Source organism: Camelina sativa, chromosome 11 (genome assembly GCF_000633955.1).
Source record: "Camelina sativa cultivar DH55 chromosome 11, Cs, whole genome shotgun sequence".
In the NCBI taxonomy this organism is placed as follows: Eukaryota; Viridiplantae; Streptophyta; class Magnoliopsida; order Brassicales; family Brassicaceae; genus Camelina; species Camelina sativa.
In genome coordinates this window covers 36,683,102-36,706,073 of record NC_025695.1, presented here as the reverse complement: position 1 = coordinate 36,706,073, position 22,972 = coordinate 36,683,102, and the positions used below count along the sequence as shown (strand labels likewise).

At 35.1% G+C, this 22,972-nt stretch overlaps 4 protein-coding genes and 1 long non-coding RNA gene across 12 annotated transcripts; 3 read left to right on the top strand and 2 right to left on the bottom strand.

Annotated features, from left to right (window-relative positions):
- On the bottom strand, positions 1,577-3,142 carry LOC104725311. Of its 2 annotated transcripts, none has more exons than XR_757877.2 (3): positions 2,940-3,142; positions 2,243-2,577; positions 1,577-2,017 (listed from the first exon to the last, which is right to left on the bottom strand). It is a non-coding gene; the product is annotated as an uncharacterized LOC104725311 (long non-coding RNA). The 2 variants fall into 2 exon arrangements; XR_002033949.1 differs by having other exon boundaries at positions 2,243-2,386; positions 2,940-3,135.
- Positions 4,816-7,376, top strand: LOC104725310 (zinc finger protein CONSTANS-LIKE 10). 3 transcript variants are annotated; one of them, XM_010443944.2, is made up of 5 exons: positions 4,816-5,172; positions 5,484-6,080; positions 6,169-6,336; positions 6,437-6,756; positions 6,848-6,977. In XM_010443944.2, the coding sequence occupies exons 2-5, from the start codon at positions 5,559-5,561 to the stop codon at positions 6,975-6,977; spliced, it is 1,140 nt and encodes a 379-aa protein (XP_010442246.1). In that variant the 5' UTR covers positions 4,816-5,172; positions 5,484-5,558. The 3 variants fall into 3 exon arrangements, with proteins under 3 accessions (XP_010442246.1, XP_010442245.1, XP_019088647.1); XM_010443943.2 differs by having other exon boundaries at positions 4,820-5,064; XM_019233102.1 differs by lacking the exon at positions 4,816-5,172 and having other exon boundaries at positions 5,559-6,080; positions 6,848-7,376.
- Positions 7,497-9,543, bottom strand: LOC104725309 (RRP15-like protein). The gene is made up of 8 exons (XM_010443942.2): positions 8,990-9,543; positions 8,796-8,897; positions 8,623-8,704; positions 8,501-8,520; positions 8,353-8,413; positions 8,188-8,252; positions 7,759-7,860; positions 7,497-7,663 (listed from the first exon to the last, which is right to left on the bottom strand). The coding sequence occupies exons 1-8, from the start codon at positions 9,437-9,439 to the stop codon at positions 7,604-7,606; spliced, it is 942 nt and encodes a 313-aa protein (XP_010442244.1). The 5' UTR covers positions 9,440-9,543; the 3' UTR covers positions 7,497-7,603.
- Positions 13,540-16,578, top strand: LOC104725308. 5 transcript variants are annotated; one of them, XR_757875.2, is made up of 6 exons: positions 13,540-13,729; positions 13,875-14,038; positions 14,209-14,317; positions 14,427-14,632; positions 14,707-14,744; positions 14,918-16,180. XR_757875.2 is itself a non-coding variant. In XM_010443940.2 (5 exons), the coding sequence occupies exons 3-5, from the start codon at positions 14,591-14,593 to the stop codon at positions 16,432-16,434; spliced, it is 327 nt and encodes a 108-aa protein (XP_010442242.1). In that variant the 5' UTR covers positions 13,540-14,038; positions 14,209-14,317; positions 14,427-14,590; the 3' UTR covers positions 16,435-16,578. The 5 variants fall into 5 exon arrangements, 1 of the variants encoding a protein (XP_010442242.1); XR_757874.2 differs by having other exon boundaries at positions 13,540-13,741; XR_757876.2 differs by having other exon boundaries at positions 13,540-14,038; positions 14,228-14,317.
- Positions 19,638-22,946, top strand: LOC104725305 (acetyl-CoA acetyltransferase, cytosolic 1). Its single transcript, XM_010443937.2, has 14 exons — positions 19,638-19,853; positions 19,997-20,044; positions 20,138-20,236; positions 20,319-20,492; positions 20,585-20,690; positions 20,770-20,908; positions 21,173-21,250; positions 21,335-21,400; positions 21,730-21,815; positions 21,947-22,046; positions 22,137-22,247; positions 22,329-22,370; positions 22,447-22,639; positions 22,737-22,946. Exons 2-13 carry the CDS (start codon positions 20,011-20,013, stop codon positions 22,621-22,623), a joined length of 1,212 nt encoding a protein of 403 aa, XP_010442239.1. The 5' UTR covers positions 19,638-19,853; positions 19,997-20,010; the 3' UTR covers positions 22,624-22,639; positions 22,737-22,946.

Below are 22,972 nucleotides of genomic sequence, written 5' to 3'. Positions count from 1 at the left end.
TTTTAATATTTTTAACAACACCAATGTATGTCAAACTTAATTAAGATTGTGTTAAACAAATATAGTTTCATGGTATATCACGAGTTTAATTCGTGTTTTTAGTTGAAATGTTTAATTTAACCGTATATGGTAAATTATAAATTTTTAAAAAGTTTAAACTAGTATAATTGATTTATCTAAACTTAATAAAAGTTTAAAAGTAAACATATTAAATTGTCAAAATAATACAAATGGGTTATATTGCAGGATGAGTTATATGACATGACAAAAGTTGAATTGCTAACACTAAAAAATAAAATATCATTAATATGATACTTCAATATATGTTAAATCTTCATTTTACTATTTCAACAATACTAATATAAAATATATCGAATCAAACTGATTTAATTAAGATTATATTATACAAAATTGTTGTGCGGTATACAACGGATTATATACTAAATCACTAGAATTAACAAAATAATACATTAGCAAAATTAGTATTAAAATAATACATAAACAAAACATTAAAATAAAAAATTTGCTCTGAGGTATACCACGGGTCATAATCTAGTATATATATATATAGTATAAAAATTCGGTTGGTATTTATTGGTCTACATGATTTTGCTTACTAATATTCTTTGATGATAAAATATACTACATATGATTATCTTAATCAGTTAACTTATATGGAGAGTGAGAATTATTTAGTGGTATTTATATGTTATGGTTCAATAAATAAGTGTTGAAAATGTATATTGGTGATTTATAAAAATCTACATGATAAGTTTTGTGCATATTTGGACAATTTAACCTACAAAGGAAGACGTCCAAAATTGGCAAGTAATTTTTTTTTAATGAGTTTGGGAATTCGTTTGGTATTTCTAAAAATTGATTGATTTTTCTAATTATTCTTATCAGAGGATACGATAGACTGCTTTTTAATATGTTTACTTATATTGATTATGAGAATGGTTAGTAGTATTTATATCTTGTGGTTCAATAAATAAGTGTCGTAAATGTGTAGTGGGTAATTGCAAAAAATTTCAATATGATTTCTGTGGCATTTGGATATTTTACCTACAAAAAGGTCTTCCAAATTGGAAAGTAGTTTTCAAAGATGTGTATGGAATTTATTTGGTTATAATTTTCACAGAAGCTAAGATGACCTACCTTTTAATCTGTTTATTTATATTGATAGTGATAATAGTTTAGTGATATTTATATGTTGTGGTTTAATAATTAAGTGTTGAAAAGTGTAGTGGAGAATTACAAAAAAAATTGTAAAATAACTTTTATGCATATTTGGACAGTTTACCAACAAAAGAGGACCTCAAAAACTGGCAAGTAGTTTATTTTTTTAAATATGAGTATGAAAATTCCTTTGGTATTTATTAAACTTAATGATTTTGCTTATTATTCTTCTAGGATAACAAGATGGATCATATTTTAATCTGTTTACTTATACTGATAGTGAGAACGGTTTAGTGGTACTTAGAGCTTCTCCGAGAATGCTATTTTGAGGTTTTAAAATTTTTTAAGATTATATTTTGTACTTTTTGAAAATAAGAACTTGTGAAAGAGTAATTAAAATTTTGCTCCTCCAATGGTGAAGCTCTTATTGGGGTTTTTACTTTATAAAATTTTTGCTCCCCACAAGTCTACCATGGTCTCTCTGACCAAACTGATCACAAGAAACAATATAAAAGAGAGGTTGAGAGATCAAATATTGTTTCGCCGCTGATCAAATTCCGACCAAGGGACAAAATTATGGAAAAAAGGGACAAAATTCGCCGCTTGCTGAGCAATGCTGTCGTCCTTGGGGTTCTCCTCATGACGTTACTGAAGCTGATCAAATTCCGACTAGTTTTGCAGGTAATGTCTAAAATGCTCTATGAGTGCTTCCATAGCTGCAGGCTCGCCATATGTTAAGTAAGGATCGCCTGTTCTCTCTAATCTTGCAGCAATGGTTTAAGAGATCAAGAACTGCAACTATCTCTTCTTGGTTGGATTTGAAGTCATCTCGTAAACTCTGCAAAGTGCAAAATGATCAATATAAATTTAATCTGCGATCTTAACCAGCTTCGTTCAAATACATTAAATTTATCTTAAAAAGCCACTTTGGTAATATAACTATTCCTCTTCACGATGTATCTAAAAGTGCACTAAAACACTAAAGACAGACCAGTGTAAGTATACAGAGCAGTGACAGAGAGTGGGCGGATCCCAGTTTCGTTTATAGTTTTACGAAGCTTACCTTGATCATATCAAGTAAAATTTCCAGACCACCATATTCCCGAACTGCACCTGCTATTGCAAACTCAATCTCTGGATCTTGTGATTCTTCTCTATCTTCTTCCAATTCCTTGATCATAGGCTCCGTAGCTTCACCATCTAGCCCCTGCCAATATTTGGCAGAGCTTTTAGTAAAAACACGAAATAACTAGTTGGTGATCGGAGGGAAATCTCTGTTAGGAGCTGCATTTGAAGCTAAAAGTGTGGAGTTGGTCAGTGAAGTAGTAGACTGATTTGATTTCTTCCAAACCAGCTCATAAACCATCTCCAATTTTAGTTTCTCCAAATTAACCTCAACTAAAACAGAAATACATAGATTAAATTAGAAAAAACTTTATCATATTCAAGAAGAGACTACTTATTGATTGAAGCAAAAAGCAGAGATACAAATAAGAAAACCAGAACAAGCCGTAGAGCTGTATGAAGACAAGACCGATAAAAACAAACAATATATGCCTAAACTCATCTTCAATCATGGCTAATTTCATTAACACTAAGTTCAATCATGCCTATGAACACATAAATAAACTGATTTCGAAGAACCCTAATTTCCGAAATCAAAGAACCCTAATCTCTAAACCTTAACTAAACACTAATTCATACAAACAGAAATAGAAACGTACCATGACAAAGACAATTGTATAATAATAGAGACTCACCGTTTTCCATGAATCGACTCGCCGATTAGCTGCACCACAGTCGACGTTGACACTCGACCACGGTGGAGATGATGATAAAATCTCCGATCACCTCATATAACCATCCATCTCCTCCGATTGTCGTTCTGGTCGATCTAGCCTTGCAGAGATATTATCGGTAAAGAGAGAGAAGGAAGAGGAAAAATGAGTCGATATAATTTTTTTTTTTTTAAGTATTAAAACAACATCGAACAAGAAGCTGACACGTATCAATAAGAGGTACTTCTTATTGATCCGAAATCAGAACTGCCTCTTATTATTATCTGTGTTTTTGATTTATTTTTGGCCCAAATTAAACATAAGAGGCCTCCTAAATCCCCCGTTGAAAAAGTTCTTATATGTTGTGGTACAATAAATAAGTGTTAAAGAAAATGTAGTGGAGATTTGCTAAAATTTACTAGATAATTTTCGTACACATTTGGACATTTTACCTACAAAAGAGGACTTCCAAAATTGGCAAGTAATTTTTTTATATATCTGTATGAAAATTTATTTGGTATATAGCAGAGTGAACGATTTTGCTTATGATTCTTCTCAGAGACTAAGATGTTTAACTTTCGATTTTTTACTTATATTGATAGTAAAAATGATTTAGTGGTTTAAAAATGGTGTGGTTCAATAAGCAAGTGTCGAAAAAGTGTAGTGGAGATTTACTAAAATTTATAAGATAATTTTCGTACATGTTTGGACTTATAATCTACAAAAGGGGATTTCCCAAATTGGCAAGTAATTGTTTTTAGTAGATAAAAATATGACAATTTACTATGCTATTTTTATTTTTACGGGACTGAATGATTTTATTTATTATTCTTCTAGTTTCTCATATTGTACTTGAACTTATAGGTTTTGTTTCATTTTCCTTCTTTCTGTCTTGATGTCAATTGTGATTTGTATTAAGCATTTTTTTCGAAAGACTTGGTATACAATAGGCTTCAACTAAACATCTTTTTTTTTTTTTTTTTTTTTTTTTTTGGCAAACTAAAACTAAACATCTGTTCATTTCTCAAAATACTCGACGATTTAGAGATATCAAAACCATTCAAATGCTCAACTTTTTAAAAATCCACGCATCTGTATACGTCTCAATCAAATTCATCTCATACTTAGCTAAGCCTATTTCTTGATTCTTGAAAAGCTAACATTGTCGTTAATCGATTCTTACTTCTCATTTGATTATGCTCTTTGATGTTCAGTTGAGATAAGGAACCACTTTTTGTTAACTGCTTATGTATGTGTTTATGTGTCATATAGAAAATTTCAATGGGTAATTTACCTAATTTAAATGCTTGTAAAATAAATAAAAATAATAAAAATGAAAGTACAAAAATCTTAAAAACACTTTACACTAGCATGAGTGACTGTCTAGTGTACAAATTTCCAAACGAAAAGTTTTCAACTTTTACTTGTCAAATTAATTAAAAAAATATAGGTGAGAGTGGACACCGACCTTCGTGTCAGTGTTACAGATTCAACAAATATCTTTTTTTGTGTAGACGTTTCTTTCTTATTTGCCAGATATTATTTTTGGTCTTCTCTTTTCTTTACACCTAAAAAAATAAAAAAAATATCTCCTCTTTTAGGCAAGATATTTTGTTCCTTCACTCATTCATGTGCCTGTTAAAATAAACAAATAAATAAAAGACAAGATATTTTGGTTTTTGCAAAGGTCAAAACAAAGGCTACGTTGTGTGATTGGGCTTAAAGCATATAAAAATAGACACTTTTGAGAATCAAGAACCGATAAAATAATCCACTTGTGCATCTCACATCGCGAGTACAAAACTCGTAAAGCGAGTGGCGTTAATATTCCTAAAAATATCAGTGGGGATCCTCAGCATTTTGCACTTTTTATACTTTTCACCCAAATGTTTCTAGAATTATCAGCTTATGTCACATGCCTCTTTCCTTGCTTACATGTCCCTTTGCAGACACGACCCACCCATTGTCTATCCATCTTTCTTCTTTTTTACCCTTCTTCTTCACACGCAGCTGAAGAAGTTGTGGAATCATTGCCTTCTCTTCTCAAAGTTTCTTCCTTTTCAGAATCTTTGTTTTGTTTCTGCTTCAGAAGATCTGTCTCTCCTACGTGAGTCTTGATTGTTTTTTTTTAAACCCTTATTTGAGTGAGGCTTGCTTTGATTCTCTATTCTTTTTGGCTGATCTTGAAATGGATCTTCTTTCACTTCTCTGATTGGTAACAAGAAATCTATAATTTTCTGAGTTCCCTGCTCTGATTCGTACTTGTTGATCTGAAATTTTGAAGTCTTTTCTGTGATTTTAATTGGTTCCTCTGATCTCTTGTTTGATTGGTTTTGATTTCTAGCAATGTCTACATAGAAATTTACAATCTTTTATATATAGATGTTCAAAAGATTGGATCTTTATCTACTTCTGGACTTGCTTTTTTTTATACCAAGTTCCCATCTTTTGTTAGTTATATAATGTATTGTGGCAAGATTATGATATAAAAGGGACTAACCAAAGGGGTTTGATTCTTGGTTATAGTGAAAGGAGCTTGCTTTCTTCAGTTCAGTGTGACGGTTGAGCCAAAAAAACATTGAGATTGGTTCAGTTTTAAAGATGGGTTATATGTGTGATTACTGTGGTGAGCAAAGATCAATGGTGTATTGTCGGTCTGATGCAGCGTGTTTGTGCCTTTCCTGTGACCGTAATGTTCATTCTGCTAACGCGTTATCGAAACGTCATTCGCGGACTTTGATATGTGAGAGGTGTAATGCACAGCCAGCATCTGTTCGGTGTAGCGATGAGAGGGTTTCTTTATGTCAAAACTGTGATTGGGTAGGCCATGATGGAACAAGTTCTACTACTACTACTTCACATCATAAAAGGCAAACCATCAATTGTTATTCTGGTTGCCCTTCGAGTGCCGAACTTTCCTCCATATGGTCTTTCTGTTTGGATTTGAATATGTCTTCTACTGGAGAATCTGCATGTGAACAAGGAATGGGTTTGATGACTATAGATGAAGGCCCTGGAGACAAATCAGGTGTCCAAAATGTCAATGTAGATCAGTCTGGAACCAGTTCGGCTGCACAAGGTATGGATCGCTCTAGTGTTCCAGAAAATACTTCATTGGCTAAGGTACTTTAACATGATTATCTTTATATTGTGGTAGAAATTTGAACGCAACTGGCGTCTACATGTTTTCTTATTATTGTACTGGTTGTAGGAGCTTGGAGTATGTGAAGATGACTTCAATGGGAATCTTATTATGGATGAAGTCGACATGGCTCTTGAGAACTATGAAGAACTCTTTGGTGCAGCCTTCAACTCATCAAGATATCTCTTTGAACACGGTGGAATCGGAAGTCTTTTTGACAAAGATGAAGCTCCTGAGGTTCTTTCAGTCTTCTTCTATCAGAGACTAATATCGCTAAAGTTAAGGATGATTTTTTTTTCCTGTGATCCTTATGCTCTCCTGTGTTTTTCTTATTAAGGGCTCAATCGAAGGAAACGCAATGCAGCAGCCAGCCATAAGTAATAATGCATCTGCAGATGATTCGTTCATGACTTGTAGAACCGAGCCAATAATTTGCTATTCATCAAAGCCAGCTCATTCGAATATCTCCTTCTCTGGTGTCACTGGAGAAAGTAATGCAGGAGATTTCCAAGATTGTGGGGCATCATCAATGAAGCAGCTTTCAAACGAGCCACAACCATGGTGCCCTCCAACATCACAGGACATAATTGCTTCCTCACATGCAACAACACGTAACAATGCTGTTATGCGTTACAAGGAAAAAAAGAAGGCTCGCAAGTAAGTATAAAACCACATGGAAAAGGAATGTAATCATCATTCATCAGTGAAGGTTATGATTGTTAATGCTGTACATATGTTATATTAATAGGTTTGACAAGCGAGTGAGGTACGTCTCTCGGAAAGAAAGGGCTGATGTGAGACGGCGTGTGAAGGGACGGTTTGTCAAGTCGGGTGAAGCTTATGATTACGACCCGATGAGTCCAGCAAGAAGCTATTGAAGATACCAAAAAAAAAACGAAACAATGAAGAATCACAGAGCGGAGATATCAGCCAAACAGATGTAACTATAATTGGCTGTTATAGAATGAAGCATTTACAGCGGGAGATCTGGTCTAAAGGCCATTATTGGTTGTTTAGGAATACGAGCTTTCAGCCGAGAAAAAGCTTCATTCTTTGCTTCTGCCTCTTTTTGCATAAGTTTGTTATCTTGTGTCATATGGCTACTTCAGCATGACCTGACAGTGAAACTCTTCTACAGATTGAGGTTCATGATCCTTAAATTTTGTTCTGTTGTAATTTGTGTAGCCAAGACAAAACATCGAATGTATATTTTTTAATGTCGTTAAGTATGAATTATGTAGAAGATTATATAGTATCATTGAGGCCCATGTTCTCTATATTTACGGTATAGGTTGATGATACTAAGAAAGTAACAAGTGTATTTTTTTGAAGCTTAAAAACAAGAATCAACCTTTTGATAATTTGATATTACATTATCTTGCTTTTAGGTTCCACTATTGCACTATCAAAAATACTGAATTCATTCATATTGATCAGACAAAAGATGCATGATACAAAAACAAAATTAATGTTTGCTCGTACTGTAACTACTAGTTTAAGATCTTCAGTCTTCATAACTTTCATCTCCTGACAAACCGGCAAAATCATCTCCCTCGCTTGTTTCCTGCAGACAATTCAATTTCAAGTTTCAGATCAGAGTATATATCAGCATGCAAGCCAGGTGGTTCCAGTTTTGTGGATAAACGAATGGAACGATACCTGTTTCTTGTCCCAGTCCTTCAGCTTTGGATTAGCTAACATGTAATTGTCACGTAGAGGAGCCCAAGCAGGAGCGTCATCATCATTTGACGGTGTTTGACCCTGCACCATCCAACCAAGGTTACTTTTGATTCGTAACTAACAGCTATCATTCATGAAGGTGATTCGTTCAGTAATTTTCACTTATGAGCCAGATGAAAACAGAATACTAACTTGCTATTATACATTCATCCAAATGTGAAAGCTTTATAAACACTAAAAGTTGCCACTAGTAAATTAACCAAGAATACTTCTAATTTATAAATAACAGCCCTCATAATGAAATGACAGTACTAACTAGCTAATACATTCATCCAAAAGTGAAGAGGACTAAACACTCAAGAGAAAATCATAGGGGGGAGAGAGTAAGAGATATGGAGACTGCCAAACCTTAGTGTCGGTTTTTGTTTTCCCTAACTCAGAGAAGAAGGCTTCTTTTCTTCGCTTCTTCAACACTGATGGATGTTCCAAATATAACAAAAAAAAAACAGATTTAGAAGACAAGAACAAGACAGTGGATACAAAAAAATTATTCATGCCAAAATCTAAGCCTACCTTTAGCGTCTTTTGACCTTGAAGGATTCAAACCCTTCTGAGCATGTTGAGCCTTGTTTACCTATTTGAAAAACATGAAGTTTCAAATCAGAGGAATCACTCCGGAGAATACTTAATAACCCAAAGAAAGACATAGAAACAAACTTACAGCATTGAAAAGTTTGACCACTGTGATTCCAGGAGTTCATGGAGAGGAAAACTTGAATCAGTATCAAAAGCCAAACACCAAAAAAGTAATTAAAAAGAGAGAGTTAACTGAAGCAACAATACCTCCTTTAGTGGCAACACCAATAAGAATCTTCTCATGGGAATCCAAATAGCTACCAGGTTTAACATGTCCTTTCTCAGCAATCTTCAAAAAAAAGAAAAGCAATTGTTATCATCATCAAAAGCAGGACACACACAAGAACACAGTAAATACAAATAAAAAACAAAACTCATACCACATGTTTAGCCTTTCTAGCTTGACCTTTAGCTTTCTTTTCAGCATCTTCTTCAGCTAGCTTCTCTGCTATAAGATGCTTATGTGCTGATAAAACCGGACCCTGTTTACACACAACAACAACACACTATTCAACACTTTTCCCCCAAAATCAAACTTTAAGTTTCCAAAGAATCTAGTTCATAAGAATCTCACCAAAGTATCATCATCTCCTTTAGTCTTCTTCATAATAGCTTTAAAAGCGACTTTAAAAGCATTACAACCATCAGTAGCAAACTTTGTAACTCCAGATTCAATCTCTCCATGATCTTCACCATCCGAATGCTCATCTTTATCCGAACCATCATCTTCTTCAATCACATCGTAATTTGGTCCCATGTTCGCATCAGTGAAGATCTGCTCACGAATTGTTACTTCTGGCTGCTTCTCTTCTTCGTCTTCGTCTTCTTCATCGGAATTGTAGTCTCGTGCTCTCTTCTGAAAAATCTTTTGATTCTTCATTGTAACTTTAAACCTATCGGAAGAAGAAGGTTTCGATTTTAACCTTTTGTTCCTCGCCGCTTTAGTACCTTTCTTTACGCCGACTCTTCTCTTTCTAGAAACTCTCTCTGCCATTTCTGTATGAGCTCCTTCTCCGGTAGACATGGTTCCGTCGATAAATTTGGGTTTTCACGGCGGCGAGAGTTTTTGAGAGAGAAGAGACGAAGAAGAGAGAGATAGGGTTTTGTAAATAAACCTTCGCTTTAACCAAAAAAAAATGTTCTCGGATTTTGATTTCCGGTTAAGTTCGGGTTTATTAAATGGATTCGGGTTTGAACTTGACAGTTGCGGTTTGGGTTCATGATCTTTCAAGTGCCTTTTTTATCTTTAGAGGCTCAAGGAGAGGCTAGTTTACTTATATATATATCTTTTATCTCCACCTATTGGAGATCCCATTTTTGTACCAAACTAGCATATTGCACTGGGCTCTATGCATTAAGGAGCAGCACTCGTCAGAGGCATTTGTACAAACAGATATAATCCATGCATGTAATAATAAAAAAAAAAAACTATCTAAGTAAAAGAATATAGAAAACAAACTATATATGAAAGAACTCTTTTTACCATTTCTATGATGTAATCGGAGCTTATCCAAAAAAAAAAAATCAATTTACATAGTCCTTTGTCGCTTTGGTTGCAATTAGATTAAGTAAAATCTCCATTCTAACTCACTTTTTAAAAATGTATTCTCATTTGACACACTTTCTACTATCTAAACACTTTTTCTATACTATTTTACCCTTTCACTATAACTCTATTTACAACAATACCATCACACTATAAATCTTTCTCTGGTTATCAAATCTCAAATTAATGTCCACGAGACAACGACCACATGGTTTCATAAATCTTCTGTCCAAAAAATTTTAAGGTTGAAACTTTCCTACTTTAGTTTCAGTTAAATTCGTACTAATTCATCGTCCATTATGTTATTAATATCGTCCATTCATTATCATTTTTTGGACATTTTGGTCATATATATCCATGTGTCACAGTTTCGGGGATATGCTTGGATGTTCAATAAAATATTATAAAAAAAATTGAAACAAAAATATTTTGATGTAAACAATAATAAAATGAAGTTTGTTTGTTCAATTTATGATATGGTTTCTACTTAAAAAATATATTTACTTTTAGCTAAGTTTTGTTAATTTATGTCAAATTAAGTTTAGGGTTTAAGGTTCAGGGCTTAGAGTTTAATGTTTAAGGTTAGAGGTTTAGAGTTTAAGATTTGCGTTATGCTTTAGAGTTTAGGGTTTAGAGATTAGGGTTTAGGGTTTACAGTTAGATTTTATAGTTAATGGTTTAGACTTGAATGTTTAGGTTTTAGAGATTAGGGTTTAGGGTTTAGGATTGTGTTTTTGAATTTAGTGTTCAGGGTTTATGAGCAACAATAAGAAGATGAGTATGGATATGTTAACATACACATACCATTACTCTCATAAGATTTAATGCATATATCCATTTAAATCTGATTTGATGTAATATTTTTTTCCGATGGTGCAAGGAGAGAAAAATACTTAATTTGGAGGTTAATGTTATTGAGGAAACATTGAAGAGAAGAAAGACAACACATGAGAAGTGGTTGTTGATGCCACAAAGAAACTGACCATGTGGTCATTGTCTCGTGAACATCAACTTTCAGATTTTTTTCATATACAATCTGCTTCATACAAATTAATGAACACCAATTTGCAAAGAATGTTGTCCACATAAACATTACATAATAGACACCATTAGAAGATTAGTGATTCAAAGATGGGTCAATTGAAAAATCCAAATATTCTTATTGGAAACGACGCATTAATAATGTTTTCTTTTGTTAATTAAGCATTCTTATGTTTAATATGATCATCCTCAAATAAGTATCCACATAATAAGACACTTTGAGCATCCACATAATAACGAACAAATATTCAACTATAAATCAATAATATGTAATATAATTGAAACGACCGACGCATTTTTTCTTTTTTAAATATTAATTAACTAGTGGCCTCATACCCACTAGTCACCTAACCACAATCACACAATAGCGGATAACATAAACGATATCATTAAACCAAGAATTAACCAACAACCAAATATCCATTATTAATTCCATAACAATTAAACTAATAAACAAATCTAACATAAATCAAGGAACCAGAAATCCTAGATAACATTCTAAGGACTCAACTCTGGCAACCTAACAGAAGATAAACAACAACCAATCGATCCACTAGAACATCCTCCTCTTCATTGCCTTGATTCCACGATCACACTTTGTCTTTACCTGCACCATAAACACAAATTGAGATGCATGAGTATTTTATAAACACTCACTGAGGCAATCCTCCCATCTACTGAGCTATACACACAAGCAACTAATATTCTAATGTCAAACAATCAACAAACAAACACACAAACCAGAGAAAACAAGTATCATCTACTCGCTGAAAGGGAGGTGTCGACCGACACCCGTCGACCGACACCCGTTGACACTACCCCATAGTGTCGATCGATACTGCTCCATGGGGTCTGAATTGTGTTGACCAGTAGGTTCAGGGTGGTTTGGGCCGGTGGTGTCCTGGTTGCGGTAGACCGGATGTTTAGGTGGTGTGAACCATTGCAGCCATGGTTGGAGGAGTTTTGCGGATGAGTGGCGATGTTCTCAGATTCGAGGACGAATCTTTTGTTAGAGGGGAAGAATTGTAACATCCTGAACCCAATTTAGGGTAGGTGTCGATCGACACCAAGATGGGTGTCGGTCGACACCACTAAATTGGTGGTTGTTCGGTTTGTTTTGAAATTGCTCGGTTTATCTTGGTTTGGGTTTAGAAACCCTAAATCTTGATTTAAAAGGCATGTGCAGCCTATTTTCTTGGGAGGGGGTGTTTGTCGCTTCTAAGAGAGAAAGAGAAGGAGAGAGGGAGATTATGAGTTTGATCCTAAGAGCAAAGGGAGCCTTGAGGAGGGTTAGAAGAAGGAGAAGGGAGATCCATCATCGATATGTGTGTGGGGAAGGATTTGATTACTTGGTGGTGTATTAGGAGAGTCAAGGAGGCTTTCTTATGGTTGTTATCCAGGTAAGTCTTGTTGTTTGATGTTTAATCGATTAGGAAATAGATGGTTGTGAAAGATTAGGGTTTTGCAGCAAGAAGGAGCTTGAAGGGAGGCTCGGATCGTGGTTTCTGGATTGGTGTCGTTCAACACTATTGTGGTGTCGGTCGACACCAACACCTGCATATGGACTGCGTGGACTGGTCCGAGATGGCTACTTCGGAGTAACGTTTGGAGGATGAAATGGAGTCCGATTCAGCTGAAATTCGGTGGGGAGTTTCGTGGTGCTCTAAGCTTTGTATCCAAGGGTGGGTTTATGAAATGAACAGTTGGTTTGTGTTTTAATTAGTTTTTGTTTTAATCAAGTCTTTGTATTGTGGTCTGGCATATATAGTTTTGTGGTAAGGTTGGGATCTCGAGCGACACCAAAATGGTGTCGGTCGACACCAGCATGTTGTTGTGTGTTTGGGTCCTAGGAGGACAGATGGAGTTAAGTTTGGATGAAAAGAGATCGACGGAAGTGATGTCGTGGGTGTCGGTGTCAACCGACACTAGGAGAGTGTCGATCGACACCATGTGTGTTGGTTCGCAAGTAGTGCGATGGGTGACATTCGACATCAGGTGGAGGTGTCGTTCGACACTTGAGGAGTTGTTAGTGAATCAGAGTATTCATGGGGAAGTGTTATCCGTGGCTGGATGGAATCAAATATTCTATCCCACCTCTCTTGTTACTCGGTCGCCAAGGATGGTGTGTTATGCGACTCATTAACTAGATGAGGTGGGGTTTTGTGTATTTGTGGGAGTTTTTGTAAGGAGCGATTTCTACGCCGGTTGTCTCGTCAAAATTATGGAGATCCGGTGAGATTGTTTCTCGTGGATCCAATGTGAAGATTGAGAATCCGGATGCGGTCATTTCACTAATATTCTACACAAACATATTGAACCATTAACGAATATAACATCTCTAACAAAAAATATATATATATATATACTCGTGATTTGGGTTATAACTTAGAGGTGTTAATTGGGCCTAAGGCCCGCGGTCATAGCCCGTTAAGTATCATAGCGGATCGGGCTTTGGCCTTTAATTTCATGCCCAAAAATTGGTGGGTCTCGCGGACTCGACCTATTTGGTTTGCGGGTCAAACGGATTTTGTCCGCTCACGACCGCGGGGGATGCAGATGGTCCAAAATTTCTTTTGTCTCTTTCCACCAGGTTTCAGTTCTACTCGATTTCTCAATGAATCTGAAGTTATCGTGAGTAAAAGTCTATGCGAACTTGTCAAGGAATGACGCAAATTGCTATTGGAAGTGAAGACCGGTCACCGGCGCTAGCTGAAGAAATGCCGACATGTATGTGACTATGTGAGATAAGTATTTTTTGTCTTTGTCTCTCTCTCTGTTTCTCTTAACTGCAGAGGAGCTCCATGATGCTTCCCATAAGTGGTTTGTCAACAATTGGTTGCTTGTTGTTTTATGTAAATTTTTCTTTCTGCAGGGGAACAGTTTTGGAACCTCCTTGTCCAAGGAACGTTGATGGGATTAGTATTGATCTGAGCCTAACTGGAATTTCCATAGCTTAGTATCTGAGTTCGAGTCTATTGAAAAAAAGCTCAATGCCTTTTCAAAGTTTCCCCAGCCAATTACTAACACAACCTTGCGGTTTATATCTATCTCTTTTTCCATTTATGATTAGTTCATTCTAGAGTTCTGCATTGATTTGGGATTGATAACAGCGTACTTAGAAATATCTATCTTTATTGACTTAGCTATAATTTAGAAGTATAGATTGTTTCTGATGTTCTTTGATAAAAAAAAAATTATTTCTGAAGTTGATTGGCGTGTTAAAAGGAGTGAAGAAGAAGAAGAAGAAGAAGAAGAAGATTATAATCAAATATGTATAGTGGGGAGACGTTTTGCATTTGATGAACTATACTTGAGGTGATCATTTACCACCAACTCAGTCTTTGCTAGCTTGTTTTAAATTTAAGAAAGTCGTATTGAGTGTTGTTTGATGTTTTTTATTGGTTGTTTTTTGCTGCTAATATAGTGATGAATCTGATGATGAGTTTGACCATGAACATGAGTATATGATGAATAAGATGGGTGTGGCTAAGAGTGCCCTATACGATGTGAATAACAACGACCAAACCGAAAGGCTGAGAGTGCCCTATACGATGTGAATAACAACCACCAAACCGAAACCACAATAGCATGATACTGTTGCAGATCTTTGATGAAACCAAACTGATATTGGTAATTACAAAGGATTTAGATTAGGATTAAGCCTTGTGTTCATGATTTTTAAGTCTATTGCTTCTCTATATCAGGTGGAGATCTACATGATGGAAGGGAAGTCATTCTCTAGGTAAGTTCATCTTTATATTATATAGTCTAACACTTATAGTTGTACAATCTTATGGGAAAGACAGTTTATTATATGAACTGGTCATTATAGTCTTAAGTTCATACTTGAACAATGCTTATCAACAACACCACAAATTCACTGGATTAGTAAGTTGTTGGGGTTTGACTTTACAGTTGAATTTCATTCAAGCAAATCAAATGAGGTTGCAGATGCATTGTCACGACAGAGTGAGAATGAAGTTGAGGGAAAATGTGTGGTTTATATGATACAAGGGTCTGGCTCAAGAATTCTTGAATGATTAAAAGCTGAAGTTGCAACTCAACCTCACCTCGCCAAAATTCGCGATAAGATAATATGAGGAGAGCTTCCTCGTGAATGGGAGGCTAGAGAAGGGCTGATTATTTTAAGGGCAGAATTTACATCTCGAACGACTCAACTTTGGTCGCGAAGTGGTATCAGGATTTCAAAACTTTGGTCATGAGGGGGTTCAAAAAACCATGGATCGAATTATTACTGGAAAGGGTGGAAGAAGACTGTTTAAGAATTTGTGAGGGAGTGTCAAATTTGCCATCAAAACAAGTGGGAAACATTCCAACCTGCTGGATTGCTACAACCACTTCAAGTTCCTATGCAAGTTTGGCCGGATATTACTATGGATTTCTTGGAAGCTTTGCCTAAAGTTTTTGGGAAAACAGTGATCTTAGTAGTGGACTAATAGTGGTTGATCATTTCTCAAAATATGCTCATTTCATTGCTCTTAATCATTCGTATACTACTACTACCTCCGTAGCACAAATATTTTTTTGTGACATTATGCGCTTACATGGTATTCTCGAGACCATAGTGACTAATTGTGATAAGTATCTCGAAGCCTATTTTGGCGAGAATTGTGGAGAATGATGGGGACAAAATTGTGTTTCACTACAACATATCGACCTCAATCTGATGGGCAGACGCAAATTGTTAATCGGACCTTGGAAATGTATCTTCATTGTTTAAGAGGTGATGCTCCGCATAACTGGCATTTCGAGTAGTATATGGGAGGGAGCCTTGGGAGGTGGTACGCGAGTGGAAGCAGTTGATGTCGCGTTGGAACAGCAAGATGAATTCCTAGCATTAGCAAGAGAAAGACTTCTCGAAACTCAGCATTGGATGAAGCTCACGTATGATAACCATCATCGGTTTGTAAAGTTTCAGGTGGGAGATTGGATGTTGCTCAAATTACAACCATATCGACAGTTAACGAACTCTAAGAAGGCTTACACGAAACTATCCCCAAAATATTATGGTCCATTTGAAATTGCGGTTTATATAGGAACAGTTTCGTACCGTTTACACCTTCCGGAGGGATCGAAAGTTCATGATGTGTTCCAATTTTCTCTTCTGAAGGATCATAAAGGGGAATGACCCGACGTCGTCACTTATTTACCTCTGGTTTTGCAGGGACGGCTGGCTCCAACCAAGCCACACAAATGGCTGGCTCCAACCAAGCCACAAGGCACGTAAGAGAGGCAATATTAGGCAAGTGCTGGTCAAACTCAAATGGATTAAAGATGCAAAAGATGAGGTAATGTGGGAGGATGTGTCCAAACTCATCGAAGCGTATCCAGAAGTGGAGCTTGTAGTGGAGGATGAGAGTAATGATACACATTATGGAATTAAGTATCATAGAAGGAACAAGAAGACTTGAGAAGCTTCTTATGTCGACTTACTGCTGTTTCTTTTTTAGATTCAATTATGGTTTTGGCAATTTTACTTAATTAGTAGTCAAGAGTCGGTTGTAAAAGTTTTTATAAAAATGGGACTCAAACATGAATAAAGACATCTTCCAGCATTAACCTAATTCTCTAGCAAGAGGCTTGGGTTAAAGGAAGCTTAAGCTTTTATGTTCTCTATTTCCTAAGCAAATTTAAGCAACTTACGGCAGCTCAGATTACTAGGTCCGCGGCAAAGGTTCAGACTCATAACAAATAACAATGAATCTTACAATGGTTCAACATTTCCTATGAGTGAAGTGCTTTTAAACTTCTGAATACTAATCTTGGATGAGTGTAATAATAATCCAACTTTTGTTTGTTGGATGAGTATGATTCTTGACTTTGGTGTTTTATTAAGAAAGCCGAAACAATGTGAAAATGCCTCGAACAAAAAGAAAGGGATCATGAAGTGCTTTTTGTGTTTCAAGTGGTAAGATGAAGAATGTGCAAGTTATCCAACTAGCATTCGACATTGACGGCCATGGCCCATGGTGGTTCTTGAGCCTTGTGAGTTAATTTCGTATCATATCCACTGTGCATGTGTGCTCTAGCTTTGCTTGGCAAATTTGGAAATGGTCAGATGCATCAACTTTGGCAGCATAAACACCCCAATGACAGGTTTTGCCGTTTTGACAATACATTTCAACACCATAAACTTAGGGGTTGAACGACGGGTGTGAAAATGGAAATTTCTATTGATTGCGTGGATTGCAGTTTTTATCTTAATTAATTACTATATAAAATTAATTTATATGTGATTATTATCATAATACCATATGTACATATGTATATTAATCTGTACAATTGAAATATTGTTTAATTTACTACCTATCTTTTTTTTTTCCAGCTTTTTCTGTTGATTACAAGTGTAATTTTCATGTTTATATGTTTCGTGGAATACTGTTTTGAGTAGACTTTAGTGCTTATATTAAATTTTGATAAAACTTTTGGCTGGCTCTAGAGAAGTCAATTATATCGGCTTGGTTTCTTTGGTTTTCCGTATCATTTCAGTATTGGTTTATTTGGATTTGTTTTTCACTTTTTTATTTCTTATATATAAAAAATTCCTAAATTTCTGCAAATTTTTCAAAATTCTAAAATTCGGGAAATATCATCCCAAAATAAACCTAATCTGAAACCCATTCCAAAATTAATTTTATTGTTTATATTTGGATGAATTTAACCACCCAAATTTTCGGAATCCATGATGTTTTCCAAAACTTTAATCCCTTATTCACTTAAGATAGTCTAAATAATTTTTCTTTTCAAATGGACACACCAACCTCCAACCCATCATATATATATATATTAAATAAGTCAAATGAACAGACAACCGGTATATTTTTCCAAAAACTCATACTTTAGAATATATATTTTTTATTGTAGCTAAAATTAAAAAATGATTTTTTTTTGGGCTTTACACATTCAATTTTCCACAGCACCAAAATAGTTTTTTGGATTTTTCTCTCTCTTGTTTTAATCCTCACATGTTCTCTCTTTTGAGTTTATAATTAATTTGTTTATTTTTATCTAATAGTGATTATCATCATATTACCAAATATACATGTGTACATTAATCACACAATATATTTACCAATTATGCTTTCGAATTACTAACTATTTTTCTACATTTTCTGTTGATTACAGACATAATTGATTATAGATTTTTGACTGTAGATTTTAAGATGTATATATTTTTTTTGTGATTGTAGATTTTATTGTTGTAGTATTTTGGCGGTAGAAATTAAAAATTTGGAAAACTTAAAATTATGTGTGTTAGAAAAAAATGCTTTATATAGCCAAAAATATGAATTAAGGAAATATTTTGGCTATAAATAATTAAAAAAGGTCAACATTTCTAGAGGTTGATTTGATTCATTTCAAAATTTTAAGATTTTTTTGCTTTGAAAAGTTTCTAAAACATTTGTCAATCAAATCCTACGAGTGTGGTTTTCGTGTTTATGTGTATTGTTTTTACTAGACTTTGGTGTTTATTTTAATTCTTGTTTAAATCTTTTGGATGGCTCTAGAGAAATCAATTAAATCTTTTGGTGCTTATTTTCTTTGTTTTCTCATATCACTCATAAACTTTGCTGGTTTATTTGGATTTATATTTCACTTCGTAATTTCTAGGCTTAGGCATAAAAACCGTACCCGAATACCCAATCTGGAACCCGATCCGAAAAACCAGATTCGGGTTGGGTACGAGTTTGCCTATAAAACCCTATTGGGTTCTATTTTCTAATACCCGTGGATTCAGATTAAAGTCGGATAATACCCGATACCTGTTTGGGTACCCATTAAACCCGAACATATAATCATATTTATAATATTTATCATTAATATAATGTCATTACCCCAAAATTATGATTATAATTTTGAATATTTCATTTAGTTTTAAACCTAAATATCAAAAATAATCAAAATATCTAAAATATTTTGTCGCATAAGTCAAAATTTAACTAAATTTATTTAAATTTAATTAATTTTAATTATATTTTTTCGGGTACTCAGTAGTTCGGATACTAATCGGGTTCTAAAATTTGTAACCCAAACCGATCCGAACCCGATAATACCCAAACCGAACCGAACCCATATATCTAAAAATACCCAATAGGTTCTATTTTTCTAAATCCGTTTAGCTGAACCCGAATGGGTAATACCCAAACCCGAACAGATTATCCAAATGTCCGGCCCTAATTTCTTTTCTATATAAAATAAATTTTATAATAATTTTTTTCAAAAAAGTTCCTAAATTTTTTTAAATACTTAAAGCTCAAAAACATCATCCCAAAAAATAAAATATAGCTTAAAATAACCGTTCTAAAAATTTGGATAAATTTAAGTATGCAAATTAAATTCGTGATATATTTTATTTAAAATAATTAAAATAACTTTTTTTCTTTGAAATGGACACAACAACTTTCAGCCCATCATATATATTAAATAAGTCAAATGGAACAAACAACAAGTAATCAAGTATATATGTATTTAAATTAAAGATTTTTGCGTAAATAAGTCAAATGGAACAAACAACGAGTATATAATTAAAATAAGGATTAGCGTAAATAAGTAAAGGTTAACATGTGCAATTATCTTCCTTTAAAAAACATTAAAAGATTTGAAGTAACAGATCACATAGCCGTCGTGTTGCTCTTCATCGTAGTTATCGTCGCTGAAGACAACAACAACATCACAAGAAAGCGTCCTCTTTTATAGGACCCTCTCCCCCCTCTCTGTTTCTCTCTGTCTCTCCTCTCCCAGTTATAATTGTAGAATCTGTTGTCATTTTCACAACGACTTGGCTCCCTCTCTTCCCATTCGTCGCTCTCTTCTGGAACTGAAGAATCAGGTAAACGATCCTTACAGATCTCTGTTTCTATCATTTGATCGTATTCTCACTTCCCCAGATGTTTATAAATGGATCTGACTCTTAAACGAGTTTGGTCCCTTGTTGACTTTTACTTCATTAACATTTGACACCATTTGGTGTAGATTGATTAGCTATTATGGCCCATACAGCAGATTCTGTGAATCCGAAAGGTAACAACTCTCTCTTTTTTCATAATCATTGGCAAAAAACTGAAATTGAAAGATCAGAACTTTTGAGTACATGAATGTTGTTGATTGTAACAGATGTTTGCATTGTGGGTGTTGCACGTACTCCAATGGGTGGCTTTCTTGGATCTCTTTCATCTTTACCTGCTACAAAGCTTGGATCTTTAGCTATTGCAGGTACAAAACAGATCTTACTTCTGTGCAAAGTCTTTAGTTTTGTATATAATTTGACGTGCCCGTGTTGGTTTTACTGTTTCAGCTGCTTTGAAGAGAGCCAATGTTGATCCAGCTCTTGTCCAAGAAGTTGTATTTGGCAATGTTCTTAGTGCTAATTTGGGTCAAGCTCCTGCTCGTCAGGCTGCTTTAGGTGCAGGAATCCCTAACTCTGTTATATGTACCACTGTCAACAAGGTTTGTGCATCAGGCATGAAAGGTGAGACAACTTTGAGACATTTGGGCTCTGTTTTTTTTATTTTAGACTTTGGATTTGATTCTTTTAACAAGGGCTTTTTGGGTGGTTTTCAGCGGTAATGATTGCTGCTCAAAGTATCCAGTTAGGGATCAATGACGTAGTTGTGGCTGGTGGCATGGAAAGCATGTCTAATACACCTAAATATTTGGCAGAAGCGAGGTAGTGATGTGGTTTTACGCAATCTTTTGGTCTTTGTACTCTATGCATCATTGTTTCTTATCCAAAATTTTTGATGCAGGAAAGGATCTCGATTTGGTCATGATTCAGTAGTAGATGGAATGCTAAAGGATGGACTTTGGGATGTCTATAACGACTGTGGGATGGGAAGTTGCGCAGAATTATGTGCTGAGAAGTTTGAGATAACGAGGGAGCAGCAAGTATGTTGTTCCTCAATTTTCTTTGAATCATTAACTTGTAATCTGTAGATACTCTGCATAGATTAACTTGTAATATGTCCCCCATTAACTTGTAATCTGTATACTTTGTCTTAGTTTCTTGTTCCTGATGCCTTGATAAATTAGCTATGATAGTTTACCTCTCTCTCTCTGAAACTGTGAATTACACAAATTGGTTAGTTGGGCTCATTGTTTATGGTAAACTCAAAACACCAGTTGATTGGTGTCTTACTTATAAATATGTAGGATGACTATGCAGTTCAGAGTTTTGAGCGTGGTATTGCTGCCCAGGAAGCTGGGGCCTTCACATGGGAAATCGTCCCGGTTAGTATATTTTTGTATTGTTTTGGTTTTGGGTTTTGTGCGTTATATTTGGTGAATATACACTAAGGTAATTTGGTTATGCAGGTTGAAGTTTCTGGAGGAAGAGGTAGGCCATCAACCATTGTTGACAAGGATGAAGGTCTTGGGAAGGTGATTTTTATCCCCTTTTGGTTATATAGATTATGCATCAGTACTCCAATGAACATGAGCTTCTGTTTTTTCATTTTATATTCACCCTTTGCATACATAATTTTTTTTTTCTAAAGGAACTAAGCTAAACCGTAGAGTATTTCCATCGGCTACTTGTAAAGAAAATTTGATCCATGTACTTGTTTGCTAGACATAAATTTTTAGTGATTTGTATCTTTTACTGTATGAAGCATTACACGTTACGAAATGAACCTTATGGTTAGACAACTCCATAAAATGAGGTCTAATTTATTATGATTTGCTTCATGTACGATATCGCATTGTCTCAGTTTGATGCTGCAAAGTTGAGGAAACTCCGTCCTAGTTTCAAGGAGAATGGAGGCACTGTTACAGCTGGAAATGCATCTAGCATAAGGTACTTTTACCAGATGACCATATATATATATATTCTTATGTTTTAGAGAACCAGTGTGATCTATGAAATAGATCTTTTGTTAGACTTGCAACTTCTCTTTCTCTGAAGTAAAATTTGCCTCCTTTTGACAGTGATGGTGCAGCTGCTCTTGTCCTAGTGAGTGGAGAGAAGGCGCTTCAGCTAGGACTTCAAGTACTCGCAAAAATTAAAGGTTATGGTGATGCAGCTCAGGTACGTTACTTATAATCTCGCCTTTCCTTCTTAAATACAATAATTTTAGATGTCTTATTCTATTCACTAAGTGAGACTTGAACCGTGCAGGAACCAGAGTTTTTCACTACTGCTCCTGCTCTTGCGATACCGAAAGCTATTGCACATGCTGGTTTGGAATCTTCTCAAGTTGATTACTATGAGATTAATGAAGCATTTGCAGTAAGAAAATTGGACTTCTTCCCCTAAAGAAGGGACAAACATTTGCGATGGCTTATTCTTATTAAACTGCCTTTTTCCCAGGTTGTAGCACTAGCTAACCAAAAGCTACTTGGGATTAGCCCGGTAAGTCTCCTAATAACATCATCTTCTCAGTCAACTTACTCAAGTGATTTCATTAACATTCCTCTTTCCTTAACAGGAGAAGGTGAACGTAAACGGAGGAGCTGTCTCTTTAGGACATCCTCTAGGCTGCAGTGGCGCTCGTATTCTAATCACATTGCTTGGGATACTAAAGAAGAGAAACGGAAAGTACGGTGTGGGAGGAGTGTGCAACGGAGGCGGAGGTGCTTCTGCTCTTGTTCTTGAACTCCTTTGATGCATTATGAATCCAGGTAACGCACATTCTCTGTAGTTTTCATAGATCGACGACATAAAATGCGCGAAAGGAACTCATGATCTTGTCCCATGTGTATGTTTTCTTTCCCTCAGGTTGGTAAACTATATAGATGGATCTATCTCTCTTCCAGCTTCCAAGAGTCAGCAATTGCACTTTAAATTATATGTAAGTTGGTCTCTCAATAAAGGAGTGATCGTCGATGTTGTTAAGTCTATTTATTTATATGAAAACTCAATTCTATTTTTTTCTTACTTGTGACAGTCAATTCTAAATTATGGACCAATTTATCGTAGTTAATGATTTATCCTCATGTACTGCCGGAAATTTA